The sequence below is a fragment of the Ips typographus genome, linkage group LG12 (genome assembly GCF_016097725.1).
Source record: "Ips typographus isolate SLU linkage group LG12, UJ_Ityp_2.0, whole genome shotgun sequence".
NCBI classification, from domain to species: Eukaryota; Metazoa; Arthropoda; class Insecta; order Coleoptera; family Curculionidae; genus Ips; species Ips typographus.
Genome location: NC_138433.1, coordinates 488,102 through 510,982, shown reverse-complemented (window position 1 = coordinate 510,982; position 22,881 = coordinate 488,102). Strand labels below are relative to the sequence as shown.

Genomic DNA, 22,881 nt, shown 5'->3' with positions numbered 1-22,881 from the left:
AGGGTGGATGTTTTGAGGCGTTCTTTCTTATTAGTGACTTGTTTTGTTTAATGCACTTTGAATTTTTAGCGCACGAAATTTGTTTACTTCATCGTTAGTGGTCTTGTTTAGTAAAATAAAGATATATCCGCTTGTTTCCTCTCTCAAAGTTACAAGTCCACCCCTTTGGTTTACTGAAGTAGTAATAGTAGTGGAAAGGGGTGTGTTTAGCTACCTCAGACACCTACACCAAATCCTATTACTCATATTTTTTTATCTATGGTAATTTACTGGGGTCATTCCGTTATTTGTATATAATTCCAGTGGATTGTGAAAGTAAGTTAAATTTCCTTATCAGAATATTTTGTTTGACTAGCAGTTTTAGCAGCTTTTTAAATTAACAATGGCTTGGCGATTCAAAGCTTCTAAGTACAAAAACGCCGCCCCTGTGGTGCCTAAGCCCGAAACTTACATACGGGACATTTGTGTGGGCTCCTACCAAACTTATGGGAATAACATTGCTGCCTCAGCCAAGTTTATGGCATTTAACTGGGACCATGCTGGTTCTAGCTTAGCTGTTTTACCTATTGGTAGTTTTAACATCAATCTACACAACACTGTATAACAAATTATGAACTTTTAGATGATTGTGGAAGGAAGAACAAGTTAATGCCTTTGTTGCATGCCCATTCTGATACTGTAACAGATTTAGATTTTTCACCATTCCATGATGGGCTTTTAGCCACTGGGTCTCAAGATTGTTTGGTTAAAATCTGGTGTATACCTCCAGAAGGATTAATTGTAAGTTTTATCTTTTGGAATTTTTGTTTTTTTAATTTTGTTTAAATGGTAGGAGTCCCTGAGTAACCCAGAGTGTGTTTTCTCACACAAACAACGTCGCGTTGAAACTGTGGGCTTTCATCCTACAGCTGATTATTTACTGCATTCTACCTCATACACTACTTTAACTTTATGGGATCTGATAACTGAAAAGGAAGTGTTTTCTAATAGTGCACATGATGAGGTGATACAGTCAGTTAGCTGGAAAAAGGATGGAACACTTTTGGCCACTTCATGTAAAGATAAACAGGTATTTTTACCCTTATTTGGTTTATTTTTCACTATTTTTGTGACCTGTAACTGTAAAAATAGAGTATAAAGCTCACTCCACCCAAATCATAAAATTTTACTGACCTCACCTCCCCTCTTGCCAAAAATATGTATAGCACAACACATTTTGTGTAGTATCAAGACTGTAAGTTACATTTTTAGTGGTTTAGTGTTTTTGTGGACCAAAAACTAAATGAGGTATGGTAATTCCAAGTTTCAGACTTAACTATTTGGTTTCAAAAAAAGGGACTAGAGTGGAAAAATACTTAGAAAGGAGTTATTAATCTAACTTAGATTTTTAAGTGGTCAAAATGAAAATTGACACTATACAAGATACATTAAATTGTTATGGTTATGACCTTAGTTTTGCGCAATATATCAAGGTTGCAGACTGTTATGTTGATGGTTGTTGCAGAGGAAAACTAAGTTGAATACACCCTAAATATACCTAGTAAGGTTAGGTTAGGTTTAAAACACTTTGAGACAGCTTAAAATATTCCAGAAGAGTGTAAAAGCTGCCCAAGTACAAATAAATGCGTTACTAAACCCTAAAATGCTCCAGTTGTCCCAAAAAAAAACCCATTTAATAACCTAATATGCTTTAAATGATCTTGGAACATCCAAAATATTTTCAGGTTCGAATTATAGATCCTAGATCGGAATCGCCGTGCATTAAACAGGCGAACAGCCATCAAAGCATTAAAGATTCTCGCGTGGTATGGCTGGGTGAGCAAGACAAAATTTTAACCACCGGTTTCGACGCGCAAAGACTAAGACAAATCATCATCAGGTTCGTTTAATTTCCAGTTTTCATTGTTAATCTTAGTTTAATTGCGTCGATTAGGGACCTAAGAAATTTTAAAGAGACTGAAAAAACTTTGGAACTGGATTGTTCCACTGGTATTTTGATTCCCCTCTACGATGCTGACACTGGAATGCTTTTTTTGGCTGGGAAAGGTATTTTGGTTGTTAAAAATACGTTGCATTAAGTAATCGGTTTGTTATGAAAAGGGGACACTACAATAGGGTATATGGAAGTAACGGACAGAGAACCTTACTTAATTGAAGGGATTAGGCATTCTGGGGAACAAACTAAAGGCGCATGTCTGGTGCCTAAACGAGCTTTAAATGTGATGCAAGGTGAAGTGAATAGGATCATGCAGTTGACCAGTAATTCAGTGGTTCCAATTACTTACCAAGTCCCTAGAAAAACTTACAGGTAATTTGTGTGGGTAACTGCACATCAACAGTAGGGAATTTGTATTTTTTTTGAAGGGATTTTCATGCTGATTTATTTCCTGACACTGCGGGTTTCAAGACTGAATTGACGGCTGATCAGTGGATTAGTGGCGTTAACTTACCCGTCCCCAAAATCAGTTTGGACCCAAGTAAACGGGAGAAAGGAGAGGAACCAATCATTGTAACTTCATGCTCACCTATCCTACTATTTGTTTCTATAATAATTGTAACTTTTAAGGTTCATAGGGGAGATTTAGCAAAACTGAGGGAAGATTTTGAAGCATCTAAAGCGGCTCGGAAGCCCGCTAAGCCTAAAGTGGTTGAATCAACCTTCAAAGCGGAAACACATCCGGTACGAAGCATTGTAAAGGAAATGGAACCGATCAATAAAACCCCTACAGAAGAAATTAATATTGAAAGAGATAAGGTAAGATTTTCTCAAGTCTTTTTTACTTTGTGATTGGTCAAGAAAAAGCAACTTTTTCACGACCAACCATACCACCATACATTACTTAAAAACCGAATTAAAAAAGTGTCCACAAAATATAATTCCACCGAAACCATTGCCGAGAACGTCCAGAACGAATTCAGTCAGTGACGTGGTGGATGAGGCCCCAAAGCCAGTGGCCAGGCCTAGAACGAACAGTTGCGCCCCTGTTGTCACTTCTGTGAACCCTAACGCACCTTTGGGAGGATATAAGGTGGTTGATTGTTGTGTGTAGCAATTGTTTCAGCCTTGTTTTTTATTAGTTTTTGAGCTACAATAGCACTTTGAGTCTGTAGTTTTGTGTTTTTGTAGTTTGATAAGTTCTGTTCAATGATTTCTGACTGTTGCGTCACATTCCTTATTTCCTAACTGTTTTAAATTGCCAGAGGCCTCCAGGACCATTTTGAAAGTGCCAGAGCTCTCTATATACTATTGCAAACCATCCAAGAATTGTTTTAAATTGTCCGAAGCCTTTAGAGTCATTTTCAAAGTTGAAGAGGCCTCTACAAAGTGTCTTAAACCTTCCCTTAACTGTTTTAAACTGCCAGAGGTTTCAAGAACTATTTTGAATGTGTCAGAGACCTCTAAATGCTATTGAGAATGTTCTTAAAACTACCAGAGCCCTCTACAAATATTTGAAACCTTCCCATACCTGTTTTAAATTGCCAGATGCCTCTAGAACTATTCTGAAGGTATCAGATACCTCTAAATGCTATTGAGAACGTTTTAAAAACTACCAGAGCCCTCTACAAATATTTGAAACCTTCCCATACCTGTTTTAAATTGCCACATGCCTCTAGAACTGTTCTGAAGGTGTCAGAGACCTCTAAATGCTATTGAGAACGTTCTAAGAACTACCAGAGCCCTCTACAAATGTTTTGAACCTTCCCATAACTGTTTTTAATTGCCAGATGCCTCTAGAACTGTTCTGAAGGTATCAGAGACCTCTAAATGCTATTGAGAACGTTTTAACAACTACCAGAGCCCTCTACAAATATTTGAAACCTTCCCATACCTGTTTTAAATTGCCAGATGCCTCTAGAACTGTTCTGAAGGTGTCAGAGACCTCTAAATGCTATTGAGAACGTTTTAAAAACTACCAGAGCCCTCTACAAATGTTTTAAACCTTCCCATAACTGTTTTAAATTGCCAGATGCCTCTAGAACCATTTTGAGAATATCAGAGATCTCAAAATGCTACTGAAAACCTTCTAAAAACTACCAGAGCCATCTACAAATGTTTTAATCCTTCTAAGAATTGTTTAATTTTTGCTACATACATTTTGATTGGTTATAACCTAAAACTATAATCATTTTGATAATATTACTTTAAATCACCGAGATACATTTTTTTGCTGGTGACTGTGAAACAACAGTCAGAACAGACTATAGCACCCACCATGGCTAGAGGTAGAGAACAAGCCATTATAGTTGGTGGTTACGTCACGTCATAACGAACATCATATTTTTTTTTATTTATATGCTTTGTGCGCACTTATGATTTTCTTTTTCAATTTAGGTTATTTAAATTATCGTTAATTTGGCCGTTTTGTTGATTTTAGCCGAGACTGGGACCAAAACCGTTTACGCCGCCGAAACTCAACGACACTGAAAACACGTTCCAGAAAGTGTTTTCTGTGCCCCAAGTGCCCGGTATTACTACCACGTCTAATGGAAATTTAACAACAAGGTAATTTCAACATTTTGTTTATGAATGTCAAAGTGACGTGTTTATAATTAGTTCCGCCACTGAAACTGAAAAGGAAAAATCACCCACTAGTGACGTTGAAGTTGTTACCTTGAAACAGGAAAACGAAAATGGAAAATCGGGATCTAGTGGCGAGGAGGAAACTTCAGGGGATTCCGGTTGGTTTTGTCACTCTTCAGCTGTAGTCAGTTAATGTATTTTTTTGGGGGGGGTTCAGGTTATATTCCCAAAACGCCCAGCACCGCGGAACGACGTAAAATATTCGAGACGCGCACCAGTTCCAAAGAGAACGAGCCCGATGACGTTTTTGACAGTACAGAGCAGGCTGCCTCGAATTTCGAGCGAAACTCTGCGCAGAGAAATAGCATTGCTGAACGACGGAGAATGTACGAAAGGTGCCGTTAATGCCAATTACCTAAGTAAGGCAGTATCTAGTAATTTTGTGCTTAAATTAGATCTCAGTCTCAACAAGATCAACCGCCAGCTATTATAGAAAAGAACGTCCAGTCCCCGGTAATGTTGCGACGAAAAGACTCACTGAAAAAGACTTCTGATGAAGTTTTGAGGGATGACAACAGGTAATTTCACTCTACAGGGTTGGTCCGTATATTTAGACAGCTTGTAACACATCAGTAAGGAACCGAACGTCACGATTACGTAGTTTGACAGTTGGTTAATATACTGTTTTGTTAAATTACGTCATAATAAAGTCAAATTTGTTCTGCACACTGGATGAAGCATCAACTCGACTATTGACGTTTAGTTTCATTAATTACTGAGTTTGAAATCAATAAATTTCACTTTTGTATTAACGTTTTTTTCCCCAAGTCGCCACAAGCTGTCTAAATCAACTCTGTACCTTTAGTACAATCAGTTAGTGAACAAATATTATTCAGGAGGAGTGTGCCAGTGCCGAAACAACAATCTCTGGACACGAAAAAATCTGAACCGTCTCAGGCGCCTAAAAGGACCTCCACAGTTTTCGGTAATTTACCATCAAATTAAACTTTGCACAGAATAAAACGAGTTTGTAATTTAGGGAGAGTGTCGAAGTTCAGACATTTGAAGGGAACGACCGCCCATAAGAGTTTGCATATTGAAAATATACGAAATCTTAGCAGGCAGATTCCGGGCGAATGTGACGGATTTCACGGTAATAACTGCTTTAAAAATAATTTTAAAGAAGGTGATGGTAATTAAATTTGCAGCCAATCCTGATAGGGTGGCGGTGCCTTTGAGCGGTCCAGGTGGTAAAATTGCCATATTTGAGCTGAGTAAAACTGGTAAGTGGCTTTAAAAGCTAGTAAAAGTTACACTAACCCAATTTACAGGCAAATTACCGGACGGAGTGATACCAACACTGGTGCACGGTAGTAATGTAGTGGATTTCCAATGGGATCCGTTTGATTATCAGCGTCTGGCAGTGGCGTGCGATGACGGAGTCATTAAACTGTGGAGAATTGCCGAAGGTGGTTTAAATGAGCCCACCAACGAGCCAGAACGCGAATTTAATGCTCACAGCGATAAAATTTACTTTTTAAAGTTTCACCCGACTGCTAAAGATGTTTTGGCTTCCGGTAAGTTTAAGGTAATTTTTAGGGTTCAAATCAAAATTGTTAAACTTAGGATCATACGATATGACGATCAAACTGTGGGACTTAACAACGCTGACTGAGCAAATAGTCCTTAAAGGGCACACAGACCAAATGTTCAGTTTCAGTTGGTCGCCGTGCGGTAATCAGTGCGCTTCCGTGTGCAAAGACGGCAAAATCCGTCTCTACCAACCCAGGAAAAGTGACGTACCAATCAGGGAAGGAAAAGGTGCGATTCACCACACTCTACTTCATTAAAAATGCTAATTTTTTAATTTATTATACAGGTCCTGAAGGAAATAGGGGCGCGCGCATCGTTTGGGCTTTAGATGGACGTTATTTGGTCACGACAGGTTTCGATAAAGTGTCTGAAAGGCAAATTACCATTTATAAAGTTACGGATTTGAATAGTCCACTGAACACGGTGGGTTTGGACGTTTCGCCGGCCATTTTGATACCGTTTTACGACGAGGACAGTTCCACATTGTTTTGCACTGGAAAGGTATTTTAGCAGCAGTTTTTCCTAAATTCTAGAATTAGTAAGAAGAGACAACAATTGCAGTTTTGTGTACTGGACAAAAATGGAGATAACTTTATAACACATGTCACTTAAGAAGTTTTCTTTTTATCTTTGTCCACAGCATTGAATTGCAATCGTTCTCTCTTCTTTCCATTATGGCAAGTCACTGTTTCTAGTTTGTGATTGGTCAAAAAAAAACTGCACACAAATGAACTCTGTGGATTTTCTAAAGTAGTCAAATGAAATGTTTGGCTGTAAAATTGTGTGTTTATAGGGCGATTTGACGATTTACGCTTTCGAAATCACCGACGAACATCCCTACATTTGCGCTCTGAGCCATCACAGGTGCAACTCGTTGCACCAGGGCTTGTCGTTCTTGCCTAAGAACGTATGCGACGTGCAAAACGTAGAATTTGCCAAAGCTTACCGGTTGACGAACAATTCGATAGAACCGTTAAGCTTCACCGTTCCCAGGATAAGAACTGAGTTGTTCCAAGACGATTTGATTCCTCCTACTAGGGTAAGTTCGTTTTTATTGTGTTGGCTATTTTTTTCAACTGCACTAAAACTTTTCAATTCCAACTCAATCAGGTAACATGGATACCAACCCTAAGCAGCTCTGAGTGGTTTGGTGGTAAAGATAAACCAGTTGCTCGAATCAGTTTGAAACCGGAAGGAATGGAATGCCGTAAGTTCCATTTATAAACAAAGGCACTAATAATACATACTAATTAACTATTAACTGCTCTAAATATGAAACATCACAACAAAAACATCATTTTGTGACGTCATGAGTCAAAACCACCATGATCATTTCACTTAATCATGACGCAAAACAATATTTTAACCAACTGTTACTTAACTATTGAATTACGTCATTCTATACCAGAAAACTGTTCTAAAGTCTTATTTTATGTAATTATTGTAGTATCGGACAACCAGCCTAGTCAGGAAAACAGAGTGATAAACAAATCGGCTTCTAGTCCGTTTATTGCCACCTCAAAACCGTACAATAAACTCGCTTGGACTCCGGAATTGGGCGCCCAAACCAAACATAAACAGGAAGAGGTAAGCAACAGTCGATTTACTTTTTTGCGCCTCAACTAAAATGCCACGGAACAGATTCAAAAATCAGTCAGTGACCGTTTGGAGGTCAACCTGAAACTGGAACAAGACGAAATGGAGGGGGTGGACGATAAAGAGTGGAACGAGTGATTCCACCTCTCTCTCTCGGTGTTTTTTAATTTTTTGTGATTTGTTTAAGTGATTTCCCCTCCTTCTTGGTTTGCCAACTCAAGCCAAAGTCCGTCGTAGTGTTAGTGCGTTTTGTTTTTTTTTTTTAAATTGTGTTGTTAGGAGGTAAGTGAAACGTCGTAAAACTACAGTGTATTCTGATGATACGGCAATAATGCAAATCTCGCTAATACACGAGAATTTCCACTTTTTAGGTAATTAGGATCCTCTCAACCTGCTTTTCCTTCCAAGTCCAGAATGACTCACTCAAATGAAGTTTATTTAATCACATTCCTAGGTTTCAATCTATCAATTTATGTTAGAATAGTAATTCACGGACAGTATTTTCAATAAGTTTTTTTTAAGTGCCATGTAACTTGACGCGATCTCAACTGTTTTTGACAAATTCTGTCTAGTCGTTTTATACTTCTGAATTTTTTATGAGCACATTCCTCCTTCCTCTATCCTCCTTTTAACTGTAAGCTCAAAAATACTCAAGTCATGTATTGTTGAGTTACAGCATGTACTTGACTATGCAAGTAAATGCTGTAACTCGTGTGTATACACTTTTTTTAGATTATTATTTATTTTATAGCCTTTTTTTTTGTGTAATTGATTTTTTATATTTATTGATATACAATTTATATATAACGCTTTGAATATTATGAGTAGTGTAGTTTCGTAATATAACGCAGTAAATACAGATTAACAAATATGAAAATGTTAGTTTAATTATTTTATAATTAAAAGTCCCACAACAGATTTAATATACAATACTTAAGCAAAACAAAAAAGTGTACAAAACATTTTAATGACTACCTACGCGATCTCTAGGTATTAACCTCAATTCGGACCCATGTTTTAGGAACACATTTCCTAAAAAAAAAAATACTTCAGTCTGTATATAAATATAATTACTAGTAGTGTACCTGCAGTTTGTTGAGGATTAATGCCAACACCATCATCAGTTATTATAGCTGAAGTTGCTGGTGGCACTTTGAATTCTTCAGCTGCAAATTTCAGGACAGCAGTAAATGGAGTGTTTTCTGGTACACTTAACCTACAAAAAAAAACCCTACCAATCAGCCAAATTTAAAAAAAAATGACTAAAATAGTAAGCTTTATATTAAATCAGTCTTAATTTGTTGGCACAATTTTGAATTTGAATATTTACTAACTTCATCCACACAGTCTAAAACACTTTGTCTTAAACTAGTGTCACTGCACAACACTTTCAATACAATTACTATACTGAAATAAGGTGATTCACAACTAAAACAAGCACTGGATTCTATAGTCCAGTCACCTGAGACATCATCCCATTTCATCATACTTGTTAAGTATTTTATAAAGTGTATTAAGGAATTAAAAAACTGTGTATGATGTTTACAGGCTTGTTTTAAGTGATTCAAGTTGATTTTTGTTAATAGAGTGGTCCAGAAAGTTTTTGACAATAAACTACGGTCCATCATTTTGTTTTCTAGACATGACACTATGACTGTTAGTGGTTCACTTTGGGCTCCATTCAGTGCTAATATGCCTATTAATCTGGGTAGGAATTCCTCAACTTTATACAGTGTTAAGTAGGAATTAACTTTATCGATTAGTTGTTGTTTTAGTGAGTCAGTTTTGCAGTATTCAGACCACTTTTGCAGGATCAACTGATTTTCTAGGGTTGGGTCTTCACTAACCACATCCACAATAGTTTTTAAGGAACTGGTGGCTAGTATCAGTTCTGATAAACACTTTTGGAATCTTTCTTTAGGGTACAGTGAAGTGTAAACTCTCACCCCCACATCCAAAGTGGAGTCTTTAACATTAGGGGTCTTAAACAACTTACAAAGCAACTGGTTATTGGCCAAACTGTAGAATTGTTCACTGTAACTTTTTAGATTATTCTGTTTGCCCCATACATCTAGTAGAATTAAAAACTGGCTCAAAAACTCCTTTTTAGTGAAAGTGGCAATGGTGTTTTCAATGAAGTGCCCCAATTTGAATGCAGACATTACATCTTCAGTGCTGGCATCTTTAGCCCACCAGGGGCTTTCAAATATGGTGACAAAATGATGAATGCTTTTAAGGATTTGAGACAGATTAGAAGTATCATTGTCGCTCATCGTGGTTACCGTCCATATTTGGTAGGTTCTATCAGTGACCAGTTATCTGTAATTATCAACAAAAAAATTCACTGAGAAAACCTACCAAAAAAATACAAAGTTTATACTCACACTTTAAACGGCAGCTTCGGGTCCGAGGTGAGGGTGATTTTGAACGTGACTTTTGACCTAAAATTACATTTTTTTGTAAAACATGTTCTTCCAAACAAGGGCTACAATATGTTTGTCTGTTTCAGTGTTTTAGAACTGCTGCTACTTACGCCATTTTATAAATTTACCAACACAGGTTCCAGTTTTTAATAGAGATTATTAATAATTTAATTAAACTGAACACTATTTGTGGAAAATGGACTTGAAAAACGTTAAAAAACACCAAAAACACCACAACAAACCTGCTATGTGGTTACTTTACTGAGTTAGTCCCTGTCAGTTGACAATTATAACATAACCTATATAATTATAGTAGAGCGTGTGTCAATATTTCAAAGGTCACGTGACCGGTTTGCAGCAAAAACTAGCATTGTCACGTGAGTAAAACAGATAAGTAAACTCGAGTATGTCATTTGACTCATTTGTCAACTCAGCTGAACAGTGTCAACTCTATTTGATATTTATCCCTTCTGTAAAAGTAAACTTTTAATTTGTTGAATTTTGTAATTAGGGGTAGCTTCAAGCTTAAAAAAGCTTCATTTTTAATTGCACATGGCCTTGTTTATCTAAATATATAACTTGCTAGCACGTATATGGAATAATAAACATACAAAATCCAGTGCCTTTAATTCAACACTCACCTTAAAAGTCCCACAATGGACAGTATAGGAGCAGAAGTGGGTCACAAAATGCGGGTAAGTTTATTTTACCAACTTAAAACGAAACTAAATTGGCAAAATTTTTAGAGTGCCATTAAGGCTAAACTTATGGAACTGGACTGTTATGTTGGTGAGTACTTTAAATAATCACACAAGTTGAAACTGCAACATTAGAGGGTTGTTTCCAGATGAAGAACTCCCAGATTACATTATGGTAATGGTAGCAAACCGACGATCAAAATCCCAAATGACTGAAGATTTAAACTTGTTTCTGTCAGCCAAAACCAGCACATTTGTGAACTGGCTGCATATAGTTTTGAAGAAGTTGAAAGAAGTCACCGTAACTAATCCTGAAGTGTATCAAAAGGCTTTGAAGAGGAAAAATGATGTGCCTGTTGATGATAAAAGTAGTTTGAAGGTTAAGAAAGAAAAGTCTCATAAAAAGGTTTTTATTTCCTGGTTTGTTAAATAAGTTGTTTTCATATGTGTGTGGGGGGTTTTCAAGATAAAAAATGAAGAGGATGTGAGTACTTCTATGACTGATGATCTGCCTATTAGTAACTTGGCAAAGAATAGGAAAATTATTGTGGAAAGCTGCAAGGATAGCATTGGTAAAGTCAGTAAATTTGTTAGTTACTTGGTTTCTAGGCTGGTTGTTTACAGTGGATGACAACTTTGACATTCCTTTACTATCTGAAGTGGCTGACAGTGTGAATGAGCAGGAACTGCAGGATATAGAGAAAAAAATTAAAAGTGTTAAAAGCAGGCTTGGACTTTTAGTTGATAGTGATGAGGAAGTTAAAAATGAAAATGGTGGAGCAGCTGAAATTACCAGCACAAAACAACACCAAATTGAGGCTGAACCATCAGTTTCTGAAGGTGGGTGCATTTATGTTCATTAGTGGAGTTACGGATGTTAAAACTTTTCAGAAGGCTCAAATAAGCCTAAACACAAAAGGATAACATTTGAAAATGAGCCTGTATTGTCCAGGTCAAGGGACAAGTCTCCAAACAATCAATCAGCTTCAGGTAGGAAACCTTCAATTTTGGATAGACTGGGTAAAAGACCTGGAAGAGATGCCAAAGCTACTATGTAAGTGTTCTACCTTTATATTTTGATTGTCCCAAATAAAATTAAGCTACAGTGTTGTCAGACCTGGTTTTAAATATTGCTGTGGTATTCCACTGCATTGTCAGTTATTACCATTCAGAATTGATTTATGATGGAAAATATTCAAAACTTATCATTTACCAGCAACTTTATTATTTTACTCGCAAATGATAGTAATTAATGTCAAATCGGCAACATTGTTAAGTTCCAAGAGTTTCACTGTCCAATGTCAAAACATGAAACAGTGTTGCCAATTTTTACTGACAGTAGTTTGCATTGTATTATTGAGATGTGTTGCATATGTAGAAATCGGGATGATCGCACTTCTTCAAGAGATAAATCATCGGTAAGTAGTCGGCTTGGGTACAGAAAAGGAGAGGGAAGTTCGCGTTACCGAAATGACAGCAGAAGCCGATCCCGCAGCCCTCTTGACTCAAGAAGCCACAAAAATGACACAGATGGTCAGTCAATTAAAGAGGTAGGCCCTGTTTGGTATGACGTCATATTATTATGCAATGTACTATATCGCAGGGTATTTTGAGTCGTTTGGGGGTACAATCAAAGGTGGCTATAGTGAAAAAAGCCCCTCCGGAACCGGACAATGAGGAAGAAGAACAGGTGGTAAGGGAGGTGCAGAGCTCCATAAAAGTAAAGCCGCGCGTGATTCCCAGTGATGCCGTGCAACCGAATAAGAATTTGCTGTTGAAAGCCGTGGCGGAGGCTCAAAGGAGCGTTGCTCAAACGCCTAAAGTTGGCAAAGAAGTACTGCGTTCCCGGATTTGTTTTTGTTAAGTTTTTACGTAAATGTTTTCCAGCCAAGCAAAATTACATCTTTGGACAAAATTAAAAACAATATTTTGCACCGATTGTCACCAAAACCCAACGCCAGGGATTTAATTAAAAAGTCTTCAGATAGGATGCGGAGTAGACTGCAATTGAGTAGTGAGGACGATGATTACGATAGTGAAGGGGAATATGTACCGAAAAGTGTTGGAAGCAAGTTGGAAAAGTGAGTTTTGTTTTGTCTTATTTAATAAGGTTATAGTCTAGGTATTATAGTTTTACGCGCATACAGTTAGACGTCATGAATTGAATCGGTTTTAGCGTTACTCCCATTTACGTTCCGTCGGCAAATCACAGTCAAAGTAATTCACAACACAATGACCTAGCAACAAATGACAAACAACAGTTTATCATTACTTTAGACGGGATCGAAAACACTGGATTTATTAGTAAATTGTCCGCTGAAACATTACTAAGGTACTCGAGCTGTACACTTGTAGAAAGGGTCAATCTGACTGAAATTAATTTGTAGGGAAGACGGTACTGTAAACAAACGCGTCCCCTCTCCTATAGTTTTCAACAAAACCGAAATTTCCGCCACGGAAATAGTCACGACTAGACCGGATATTCCGGACGTTCTGCCTGTCGTACGGCCACCGTTGTCGGTTAAAAATAAAGAAAGGTTGGGAAAGTTGGCAGTTATACGTCATAGTGTGCTTTAACCGTCAAATTACGTCATCATGACTGAGGCCTTAGTGTTTTAAGTTAGACCGGAGATAACCATCGGTCACTGATTGCTTAAAAACCTGTTTTAGATGCAAATACTGGCCGGGATGTAAACACGGCGACCGGTGCGAGTTTGTTCATCCCAGCGAGAGCTGTCAACTATTCCCGCACTGCAAATTTGGTGATCGGTGTATTTTCTTGCATCCGAAATGTAAATTTGCCGCCTCGTGCACGAAACGCGACTGTCCGTACGATCACGTGACCAACAAACTCATCCCTGGTAAGTTTTTGAATTGTGTTCAGCATTTGCGTAAATCAGATTGGTCAACAGTGTTTTACTTGCCTTAAATTTGTCTGCGTAAATTGTGTGTTTTAGCACCAAAAGTTACGGCGACACCATCGATGCAAAATTGCAAATTTTTCCCGAATTGCACGAATCCCAAGTGTCAGTTCTACCACCCTAAACCGTGTAAATACGGGAAATTTTGCAACAACATGGCAACGTGCACGTTTTCTCATCCGACGGCAAACAACCGGAAAAACTTCAGTTGGACCGCTAAATAAGTTTCTAGATCATCACAAAAGTGTCTTAAGTTAATCACCTGATTGTGTGGATATTAGTAAGTTTTAGAATGAGGATTATCAAAAACTGCAGTTTTTATTTGTAAAATTGTATTTGGCGTATCATTCTTAACTAGTGGCATATAACAAAATAAGCAGCCTACTTAAAAAATAATCAGTTTTTCTTTTGTAACTGTTCCTTGTCCGAATCGCTCGGAACCTCATCCGTTTTTCCTTTATTTCTAAGTCTTACTTTTTTCTCCCTATTATTATCACCATCCTTTAAATTACTAACAGACGTAGGCTGTGTTTCCTCCATCTTACCTTCCAGAGCCAACCTGATCGATTCGAGAAGGGCTTGACTGTCATTTGTTATACAAACTTTATTCCCTACAACAGAAAAATCTGAATGAAATGCCTGATTTACTATGTCATTTTTATTGTTTTCTTTTTTAATATAATAATACCATCACAATCAACGATCAAACAATAACACTGCGGTTTATTGACTAATTAGACAGTTAGCCGAAAATGACATTTTTTATTTTGGTCAACAGGCTTTCCTTTTCGGGTTTTAGATCGCCGCCCGCGTAAGGCATTTCGTCGTGTCCTCCAGTCCCTGCCAAAAACAAAAATTTAGTTAATTTCCCACCAAAAAGGACTGGAGGACCGAAGATAATGTCTTTCTTGTTACTAGAGTAAACAACACATTATTACTCACCGTCCGTTTTATAAGTGATTCCGAAAATCTGTCCAGGCGTGTCCTGTTCTAGTTCGGCGTAGGCCTGAACTAATGCCTTTTGTTTCGCGTTCAAATGTTTCGGCACTTTAATTTTCAACATTACGTAATGATCTCCATTTCCGTAGCCGTTCACTTTCTTCATTCCTTTGCCAGACAATCTGATTCTAGTGTGTGACGAAGTCCCCGGTTTAATCTATATAAATCACGTAAGAAAACCGTTTACCAGTCGTAATGGGACGTACCTGCAGCACTTGATCTTCGTATAACCCCTGTATTCTAATTGAACCACCTAATAAAGCTTGAGAGACTGATATATCAGCTTCAGTGTGCACGTCTGCGCCATCTCTTTTAAAGTAATCGGACTTGTCTACCCTGAAAGTGACAAATATCTCTTTGCTCCCCACTGACATTCGGACAGTTTGACCATCCTCAATCCCTAAAAAAAAAAATTAAATTGTCCCTGGGAGAATTTAAAACAAAATTTTTTTAACCTGCTGGAACTGGTATTGTGATGGTTTTTCTTTGCACTGTTGATCCTTTCCCTTCACATTCTATACACTTATTTTTTATAAACATCCTAGTTCCTTGGCAGTACCGACATGTGGAACGCATTATAAACGGTCCGGTTGTAATGCTTTCCATTCCAGTACCTTAACAATTCAATCAATAACCCCGCCAAACCATAAGAAAGGCAATCTCACCATTACAGTAGGTGCATTTGGTAGGGCTGTGCCCCAACTCACACCTTGACCCTTTGCATTTAGGGCAATAATCTACCACATTAATTGTCACATCCTTATTGGTGCCTCTAGCTGCCTGACTAAATGTAACCCTTAAAACTACCTACAATAACACTGCTTAATACAAGCAAGAAGGTAAAAAACTACTCAAACCTCTTGTGAATCACCAAAGCCATACTGACTTTCAGCATAATCCTCAAAGGGAGACTTGGAGAATCCGGCGTTACCAAAAATTTTCCTAAACAACTCTTGCGGATCTATGGTGGACTGGTACTCCCAGTGTTGACTGGTTAAATACTTGTTAAAGTGACTAATAACGTAAATACGGACGTAATTTACCCGAAACCTTGAGCCCCGTGTCCCGTACTACTGGTGGGCCCGCCCATACCGCCCATTTGATCCGAGGTGGCCCCCCAAGTATCGTATTGCTTGCGCTTTGATTCGTCCCCCAAAATCTAAACCAGTTTCATTAAAACAACCCAACAACCTAATTTTATATTGCAATCACCTCGTAGGCTTCAGAAGCCTCTTGAAACTTTTTTTGCGCCTCCGGATCGTCCTTATTTACGTCCGGGTGATATTTTTTTGCTAATTTATAGTAAGCTTTCTTTACGTCCCCAGCCGAAGCGTTACGACCTACTCCTAGGATTGCGTAGTAATCCTTTTTAACCATACAATTTGAGGATGTTAGGTGAAAGGTCCGTTTTGTGTTCAATTGATTACCTATTATATCATTAACATTTTATATTAAAAATATGACATTAAAAAAAAACAAAACAATTATTAGTTACTTCTAGATTATCAGACTATAAAGGCTTTCACCGGCCGGTTAAATCTGAAATACAAAAGTAATCAGGGCTTATAAGCCGTGGTCCAATGGAATTTCTTCCTAGGAAGAAGGAAGATCCAATGAAATTTCTTCTTAGGAAGATGGAAGAAAGGAAAAAATTCCATTGGACCAGGGCTTATAAGCCCCAATAACTTTTGTACTTCTAGATTGTTTATATAATTTGAAGGGGTTGAAAATGAAGGTCATAAAGGGTCTAAGGTCAATTTGGCAACAGTGCACTTAATGTAATCCAGGACATTCCTTTTGAGGCTTCATGTTTATGGAAAATTAAAATGCATCAAGCATCACTCTACCTGGAACTTAAGCACAAGAGATCTACTGCCATTTACACAGAATTTTCCATTAGTATTTGAGCACTCATTATATTTGCTTATTAGACTGCCCCAGATTGTTTTTTTTTTGCAAGATTCATTCACATTCCAAACATTGAGCCCCATTAAAAATGATGTTACACTCCCCAATTGATTTGACATAATACTGAACCCCGAAAATGTGTACAAAAGCACAATAACGAATATGTTACAGTGTTTTAAGCCCTGGAAAGCAGAGACAAGAAAAACTTACAATTATTCCCGGCTGGGCTGGCCAATTTGTTGGTTAAGAAACCATTTCGGCCTTGGTGTAAAAATCGCACATTTTTCGTGACTTGGGGCGCGATACAAATCAACACCTGCCGGGAGTTTATGATCCCCCAAAGATTACGGCACGTTGCCATTTGATGGTTTTCTGGGAAAACGTTTTTGAAAAACCGAAAAATTTTACAGGCCAACACAATCAAAGGTTAACTTCCCCATTTATGAAAACGTCAATATTGACAGTCAGGACAATTGACAGGTGTCACCTACTTTTTCACATTTGACAGTTTCCAGATAATAATAAAAACAAAACACTTTGAAGTTGTATTTGATTTATTCAATTATTTAATTATTATTATTATAGATAAATAAAACTATTGGCCCGGTCCTGACAACGACTTGTCCATAAACTTCTTTTTGGCAAAGCACAACCACCACTTACTAGGCTTACCGCTGTCCCCGAAAACTTTTTCACACACCCTCAAACCCACCTCCTGACGCAATTGCGTTAAATAAGCCTTGAAAAATTCCGCATCCACAACATTGCCCGGTTTACTGTAGACGGAATTTAGAGGAAATCCCGCATCACCCGGTATATCAAACCTGGATATGGCCAGGGTGTACATTTCGTTTTGGGCTTGGCTCTTGGTCGCACACTTTTGCAGTTTTTTCAAGCACTCGGTGATGTACAGAGTGATGTAAATGAGCAAACGGTCGGCCTCCGATTTAATTTCGTACGTGCGAAAAAATACGTTGGCTTTGAAGTAATACAGGGCCTCGTCGATGATGTCTTGGTCTGTACCGATTTGTTGTGGGGCTGGGCCTCGGCAACTGGTCTTGAACGGCAACACTGCCGTGTTTCCTACCACCTTTTGAGGCTCCAGAAATGTGGAGTGATAAGCTGGCATTATGGATTACCTCCCGACTAGTTAAACTAAACACTAAACAACAAAACACCAAGGATTGAAGGATTAATCACAAATCGCATAACCTCAAATGTCAAATACACCCATATTTTTTAAAAACCCGACTTACAATAAGCTCCACCAATAGGAAACACTGAATTGTGATGATGACGTTTAACGTCTGTGTAAACCAGGTTTCCACTAACTTAACCTCACTTTGATTTAACCTAACTTTTCTTGTAACATTTTAAATTAACACTTTACACAATAACAAAAAAAAATGTACATAAGCATTAACTATGAATGTCTCTAAAAGCATTTGGAAGTTATTCAACAGGTTCAACCGTATAAATAGCAGGCTGCATCAAAGAAACTACAAAAAACTATGCAGTGACAATATTGGGACAATACAACTCTTTAACTACCGGAAACTATGCTCTTCCAAGGAGCCGGAAATTGAAGAAATAACCGGTGTTTATCCCTACGTCGAAGATCAGACAGGACACAGCGACGTTGCCACCCACACCCTTTTTAAGAACTCTACAGATTATCACTCCCTGTCCATAGCAAAATGTGTGTCAGTGGAAGAAGTGTTCACTTTTGTAAAACGCCACATCAACCACTTAGAGCCCAAACATTTGGCACAAGTTGTGCTCATAATTAAAGAGCTGAAAAGCATCTATAATGACCACTACCGACGGCCTGGTGAAGTGGACAGGTTCTTGAATAAACTGCTAGAACACCCTGAATTCTTCCAGGTTACCAGCACAATTAAGAGTAAACTGAATGAATTTGATCCAGTTTGCTTAAGCTACACCCTGTATCATCTTTGTAAACTTGATATCCCTGTAGAGAGTTCCTTGATACAGGGTGTGGCAATGAAGTTGAGGGACTACCTTTTGAGTGATTTTGACTTGGAAATAGCCAGTAGGCTTGTCAATGTAGTGTTTCATGAAAACAGTGTGCGTCCTTACTATATTGTTTTAAATTTTATACCCACAATTTTTCAGTATATTGGTAGGTTATTTCAGTTTATTTTGTGTGTGTACTTTATAGGTGGTTTTTAGATAAGGTGAAAACTTCTAAAGATCTGGACTACTTAACCTTATGCCTGTACAGATTGAATAATATTATAACCAAAGAGTTGGTTTTTAAATATCAGTTGAAAGTTAATGAATTAATTGATAATGATATCATCACTAAAAATGATTATAAGGTGATAATTATGGTGGCTTCATTTTTTAATTTGCCCAGTTGGAGGCATTACAGTTCCAACATAATTTCAAAGTGTCTGAGTTTAATGAAAGATTCCATTGAGCAATTGGATTTAAGTGAAATGTGCCATTTATATGATGTAAGTATGTTTTTATTGTTATATTTTAGATTAAAATAATGTGGCTGGTTATTGCAGATATTTTTTAAAAATCAAGAACCTGGTGAACTGCTGAACAGTATCCAAAGAGGGGCAGCCAAAATGTTACAAGAAATCGAGGACACAGATGTTAATCACCTAAACCGTTTAAAACTATTCTCCTCAGTGATTTATTACTCATCCCCAACTAATAAAAAGCAGTTCAGACAGGACATTATTAAGTATGTGGGCGAAAACGATACATTCCAAAGCCTAATCACTTTGAGGAAAATATTTTCCTACCTTAAAATTTCGGATCCAAAACTATGGGAAATGTACTGGAACAAGGCCTGTCAGGTCATAAAAAACATGGCCGATTTCGATAAAACCTTAAAACTCATGGAGAATTATTTGTTTTTTTGCGGCGACATGTACGAGTTGAAACATCCCGCCTTCGAGCACCACGTCTTAACTTTGATACAAAAACATTTAAATTTGGGTACTTTAACCATATTTCCTAGTCGGTTTTTTTCGGCCTACAGTTTTGCGTTAGTCTGTTGCTGCAACCCGAAATTACTTAATAGTTTGACGTTAAAATTCAAAGAGTTGAGCCCTCAATTGACGTCAATGGACATCTTTAGGCTGTCTCACAGTTTACAACTTCTGGAACAGGTTAGAGCTTAAAATAAGACTCTTTTAAAGTCTGACGTAACACTCATCAGTGTTTTTAGAGGAAATCGATAGTTTCTTCCAGTGCGATCAATGAACTGTCCAGTATATTGCGAGAACAAACTGGGAGACTTTATCACGACAAACTGGACATGGAGGATGGTTCTTGCTTGTTTCTGTTAAAGTCCGCGGTGATTCGAAAGGATTTCGCTAATGAACTGGTCGACGACATGCTGATTCGTCTCAAACAGATTAAGCAAATGTCCTCCAAGTTGCTTGAGTTTACTTGCTACAACCTGCAGATCACTAAATCGTTAATTCCCGAAGTAATTAACTTGTGCACCGGCTATATTACCGCAAACAAAACCAGTATAGTTGGGTTTAATGCTGAAAAAATTTTAGTGTTACTCTACGAGTTGAATTATCAACCTGTTTATGAAGAAGAGTTTTTTAAGACTGTGATTGATATTATTATTAGGTGAGTGACAGATAATGGGGCAAGTAGAATGAATGTAATCATAATGTAATTTGACCAATCATTCTGCATGAAAACAAACTAGAAATAGTGTGAATTTAATAATTCAGGGACCAGGAAAGGATGAGCGGTTTAGGATTTCTGCAGGCCACTCTATCTTTGTGTTATTTCAATCAAATGCCCAAGAGTTTTGTGAAGCAAATTTTCAATGTGGAATTTTTGGATAAGCTTGACATTGAATTGGCCAGTTGTTACTACAAAGTAAGTACGCTTTGTCCCATTGAAATTCATTTAATTTTAGGATTAGTTTACAATCGTTTCAAGTAATATAATTACTTTGAAAACGGATCTTAAGGGTAAAACAGGCTTTTATTCACTTTGTTTTAAAAAATGAGATGCTGTTTGTACTTCTGTAATACTTAGGCATTTTCCGGCTACTCAAAATATCAAAATTACAAATAAAATTACACAAAATAACAACTTAAATTGATAAATTCAAATTGCAACTGAAAAATGTGAGAAAAACTGTCAACCAACGTTAAAAAATCAAACGAGGATAGGTCTGTTCGCAGAGGCATTACAACTCAGAAACAGTAAATTTCATTGGTTGATTGCTCACGTGACTATGACGTTTTCTGACTTGTGGCCAATGGATGCGAACAGACCTGATAACGAATGCACCATCGTTCATTAACGGTCGCATTCGTTTTTGCGCTCCATGGAACAAGCAGAGCTTTTTTGACGTCACGATGACGTAATTTGGCAAAACCATAATTTGACCGAAATTTGAAAACGCTCTCCTCTCTCCATGGAGCTTGAAAACGAATGCGACCAACCAGTCCCATTAATGCATGAATTGTTTTACTTCAATGCAGGATTTTATCATAGGCAACCAAATACGCTTATAGTATATAGTTCTATCTTTTTTATTTGCATTAAACAGAGAGAAATAGACGTACATTTTTTAGTTGACATTCACCATTACCGGCATAACTAACTGTCATTGTCAAGGGTGCCTGTGATTTCGGTTTATAGTATCGCCTATACGTAAGGCAATCTAGCCCATAATTTTGACTTTTTTTTCAACTAAACACAATTATTACAAATTACAATTAACCGAGATATCGACTGGAAAATAGAGCAGTAAACAAGATGTCATAGTTTGACAGTTTACAACTTGGTCCCTGTCATAGAAAACATTCTAAATCTAGAGCTCCATCTTAAATAGGAGGCCATGGAGACACAAAATTAGACAATTCATCAAAAGCTATTTCGATAGAATCCGCCGCCATGAAGGGAACCAGTTCGTTTAACTAAAAATCACGTGACCTCATGATTACAAAATTATACGCACGCCACGTGACCTATAGATCATATCGCGTTTAGATCCGAAAGAAAACGACTAATTTCCTAGTTGTCATTGTTTTTGTCACTATGACATCTATTTTGAATTTAAAATTTGAATATCGTTCACTAAAGTGCTCTAAAAGGTATTAACAAATAGAAAAACATTTCACATTTTATGGTGAAGGAACTTTGACGCCCTCTAGTTGTCAAACGGTGTGATCAATCAATTCATGTGGGGATATTTTTGGAAAGCTTGAAATCGGCTCTATCCTTTGTTTTCTATGACATTTTGACGTAACTTGTCAAATAAGGGAGTAAATTCTAGAGTTTTTATTGTTTTATGTAAACCAAATATAACCGGCTTAGCAAAATATATCTAGTGTGCCATGCAAAACGCCCTCTCGCGGAGGGTCCAATCTGTCAACACGTGACTTCAAACATTTCCACGGACATGTAAATCTAGATTTATAATGTTTTCTACGGTCCCTGTAACAGTAGGAAGTTTGTTCAAACGTCAAAATGTATGTATGTGTGCAGTATCACTGATTTCTCTATTTTGTCTCTCTCTCTCTGTTATTATGAGCTACAGTATGTTTTGTTTTTTTAGGATAAATATCCTCATAGAGTGCGAGACGTGTTAATGCAATTGAATCGAGCCGTTTGTCTCGAATATCCTGAATACGACGTACCGTGGTTCCATCAAAAGTACCTAGAAGAGTACCAGAAAAACTGTAATTTTCAAACAAATCCACTTTTTTTTTAAGTTAAACTCATATTACTTTCAGTTCCTATTGACGATGTTGTGAACTCATTCCATCGTTCTGTAAAATGGTATTTAGACAGCATTTTGAGCGAGGAGGCTCTTTTAGAGAATGTCGTCACCCCGTACGGTTACGAGGTTGATTTTGTATATTATTTGAATAAGGACCGGAAACCGACTACACAATTTGACGATCCCGGCAACACGTAAAAAAAGTAAACAATTTGTACCAGTTCATCTTAACCAAACTTTTTCAGTAAGTTCGCCATTTTGTTGAGGAACGACTACGATTTTACTAGATTCTACGTCAGACTGCGTGGTAAAAGGGCTTTAATGAATCGACACCTGGAGATTTTAGGTTATAAAGTGAAAACTATTACGGTTAAGCAATGGAGCAATTTGTTGTACGCGGAAGAACGAGCAGAGTTTATTGACCAAATACTATTTTCTTGACAAGTTTATATGTTTTTTTTTTTCATATTTGTTTCTATGC

General features: G+C 37.4%; 6 protein-coding genes across 12 annotated transcripts; 3 read left to right on the top strand and 3 right to left on the bottom strand.

Moving 5' to 3' along the window:
- Positions 1-7: 7 nt before the first annotated feature.
- On the top strand, positions 8-8,588 carry pod1 (coronin). 3 transcript variants are annotated; one of them, XM_081990679.1, is made up of 24 exons: positions 8-315; positions 368-569; positions 623-780; positions 833-1,069; positions 1,725-1,879; positions 1,934-2,046; positions 2,101-2,308; positions 2,365-2,509; positions 2,567-2,755; positions 2,862-3,029; positions 4,377-4,504; positions 4,556-4,680; positions 4,740-4,917; positions 4,978-5,100; positions 5,419-5,507; positions 5,562-5,675; positions 5,731-5,805; positions 5,854-6,099; positions 6,149-6,343; positions 6,402-6,616; positions 6,909-7,154; positions 7,226-7,322; positions 7,563-7,702; positions 7,757-8,588. In XM_081990679.1, the coding sequence occupies exons 2-24, from the start codon at positions 383-385 to the stop codon at positions 7,847-7,849; spliced, it is 3,624 nt and encodes a 1,207-aa protein (XP_081846805.1). In that variant the 5' UTR covers positions 8-315; positions 368-382; the 3' UTR covers positions 7,850-8,588. The 3 variants fall into 3 exon arrangements, with proteins under 3 accessions (XP_081846805.1, XP_081846804.1, XP_081846806.1); XM_081990678.1 differs by having other exon boundaries at positions 365-569; XM_081990680.1 differs by lacking the exon at positions 2,862-3,029 and having other exon boundaries at positions 365-569.
- Positions 8,581-10,421, bottom strand: Ufm1 (Ubiquitin-fold modifier 1). 2 transcript variants are annotated; one of them, XM_081990805.1, is made up of 4 exons: positions 10,245-10,411; positions 10,096-10,152; positions 8,797-8,927; positions 8,581-8,743 (listed from the first exon to the last, which is right to left on the bottom strand). In XM_081990805.1, exons 1-4 carry the CDS (start codon positions 10,247-10,249, stop codon positions 8,676-8,678), a joined length of 261 nt encoding a protein of 86 aa, XP_081846931.1. In that variant the 5' UTR covers positions 10,250-10,411; the 3' UTR covers positions 8,581-8,675. The 2 variants fall into 2 exon arrangements, with proteins under 2 accessions (XP_081846931.1, XP_081846930.1); XM_081990804.1 differs by lacking the exon at positions 8,581-8,743 and adding an exon at positions 9,708-10,030 and having other exon boundaries at positions 8,863-8,927; positions 10,245-10,421.
- A 163-nt stretch (positions 10,422-10,584) lies between these two features.
- Positions 10,585-14,149, top strand: Nab2 (Nuclear polyadenosine RNA-binding 2). Its single transcript, XM_081990716.1, has 13 exons — positions 10,585-10,829; positions 10,881-10,923; positions 10,982-11,238; positions 11,299-11,404; positions 11,457-11,672; positions 11,724-11,886; positions 12,211-12,382; positions 12,436-12,666; positions 12,720-12,913; positions 13,009-13,164; positions 13,220-13,369; positions 13,503-13,693; positions 13,790-14,149. Exons 1-13 carry the CDS (start codon positions 10,791-10,793, stop codon positions 13,975-13,977), a joined length of 2,106 nt encoding a protein of 701 aa, XP_081846842.1. The 5' UTR covers positions 10,585-10,790; the 3' UTR covers positions 13,978-14,149.
- LOC145736350 (dnaJ homolog l(2)tid, mitochondrial) lies at positions 14,069-17,108 on the bottom strand. 3 transcript variants are annotated; one of them, XM_081990733.1, is made up of 10 exons: positions 16,871-17,108; positions 15,965-16,179; positions 15,796-15,911; positions 15,610-15,742; positions 15,418-15,559; positions 15,208-15,366; positions 14,959-15,152; positions 14,696-14,909; positions 14,299-14,364; positions 14,069-14,237 (listed from the first exon to the last, which is right to left on the bottom strand). In XM_081990733.1, the coding sequence occupies exons 1-10, from the start codon at positions 17,019-17,021 to the stop codon at positions 14,224-14,226; spliced, it is 1,404 nt and encodes a 467-aa protein (XP_081846859.1). In that variant the 5' UTR covers positions 17,022-17,108; the 3' UTR covers positions 14,069-14,223. The 3 variants fall into 3 exon arrangements, with proteins under 3 accessions (XP_081846859.1, XP_081846857.1, XP_081846858.1); XM_081990731.1 differs by having other exon boundaries at positions 14,069-14,364; XM_081990732.1 differs by lacking the exons at positions 14,069-14,237; positions 14,299-14,364 and adding an exon at positions 14,397-14,593.
- An 88-nt stretch (positions 17,109-17,196) lies between these two features.
- Positions 17,197-17,935, bottom strand: LOC145736382 (actin-related protein 2/3 complex subunit 3-like). The gene has a single exon (XM_081990799.1). The coding sequence runs from the start codon at positions 17,787-17,789 to the stop codon at positions 17,256-17,258; it is 534 nt and encodes a 177-aa protein (XP_081846925.1). The 5' UTR covers positions 17,790-17,935; the 3' UTR covers positions 17,197-17,255.
- Positions 17,936-18,016: 81 nt separating this feature from the next.
- LOC145736338 (FAST kinase domain-containing protein 1, mitochondrial) lies at positions 18,017-22,847 on the top strand. Of its 2 annotated transcripts, XM_081990708.1 has the most exons (8): positions 18,017-18,803; positions 18,854-19,140; positions 19,198-19,809; positions 19,869-20,284; positions 20,392-20,542; positions 22,236-22,359; positions 22,414-22,594; positions 22,646-22,847. In XM_081990708.1, exons 1-8 carry the CDS (start codon positions 18,086-18,088, stop codon positions 22,839-22,841), a joined length of 2,685 nt encoding a protein of 894 aa, XP_081846834.1. In that variant the 5' UTR covers positions 18,017-18,085; the 3' UTR covers positions 22,842-22,847. The 2 variants fall into 2 exon arrangements, with proteins under 2 accessions (XP_081846834.1, XP_081846835.1); XM_081990709.1 differs by lacking the exons at positions 22,414-22,594; positions 22,646-22,847 and having other exon boundaries at positions 20,373-20,542.
- Positions 22,848-22,881: the final 34 nt, after the last annotated feature.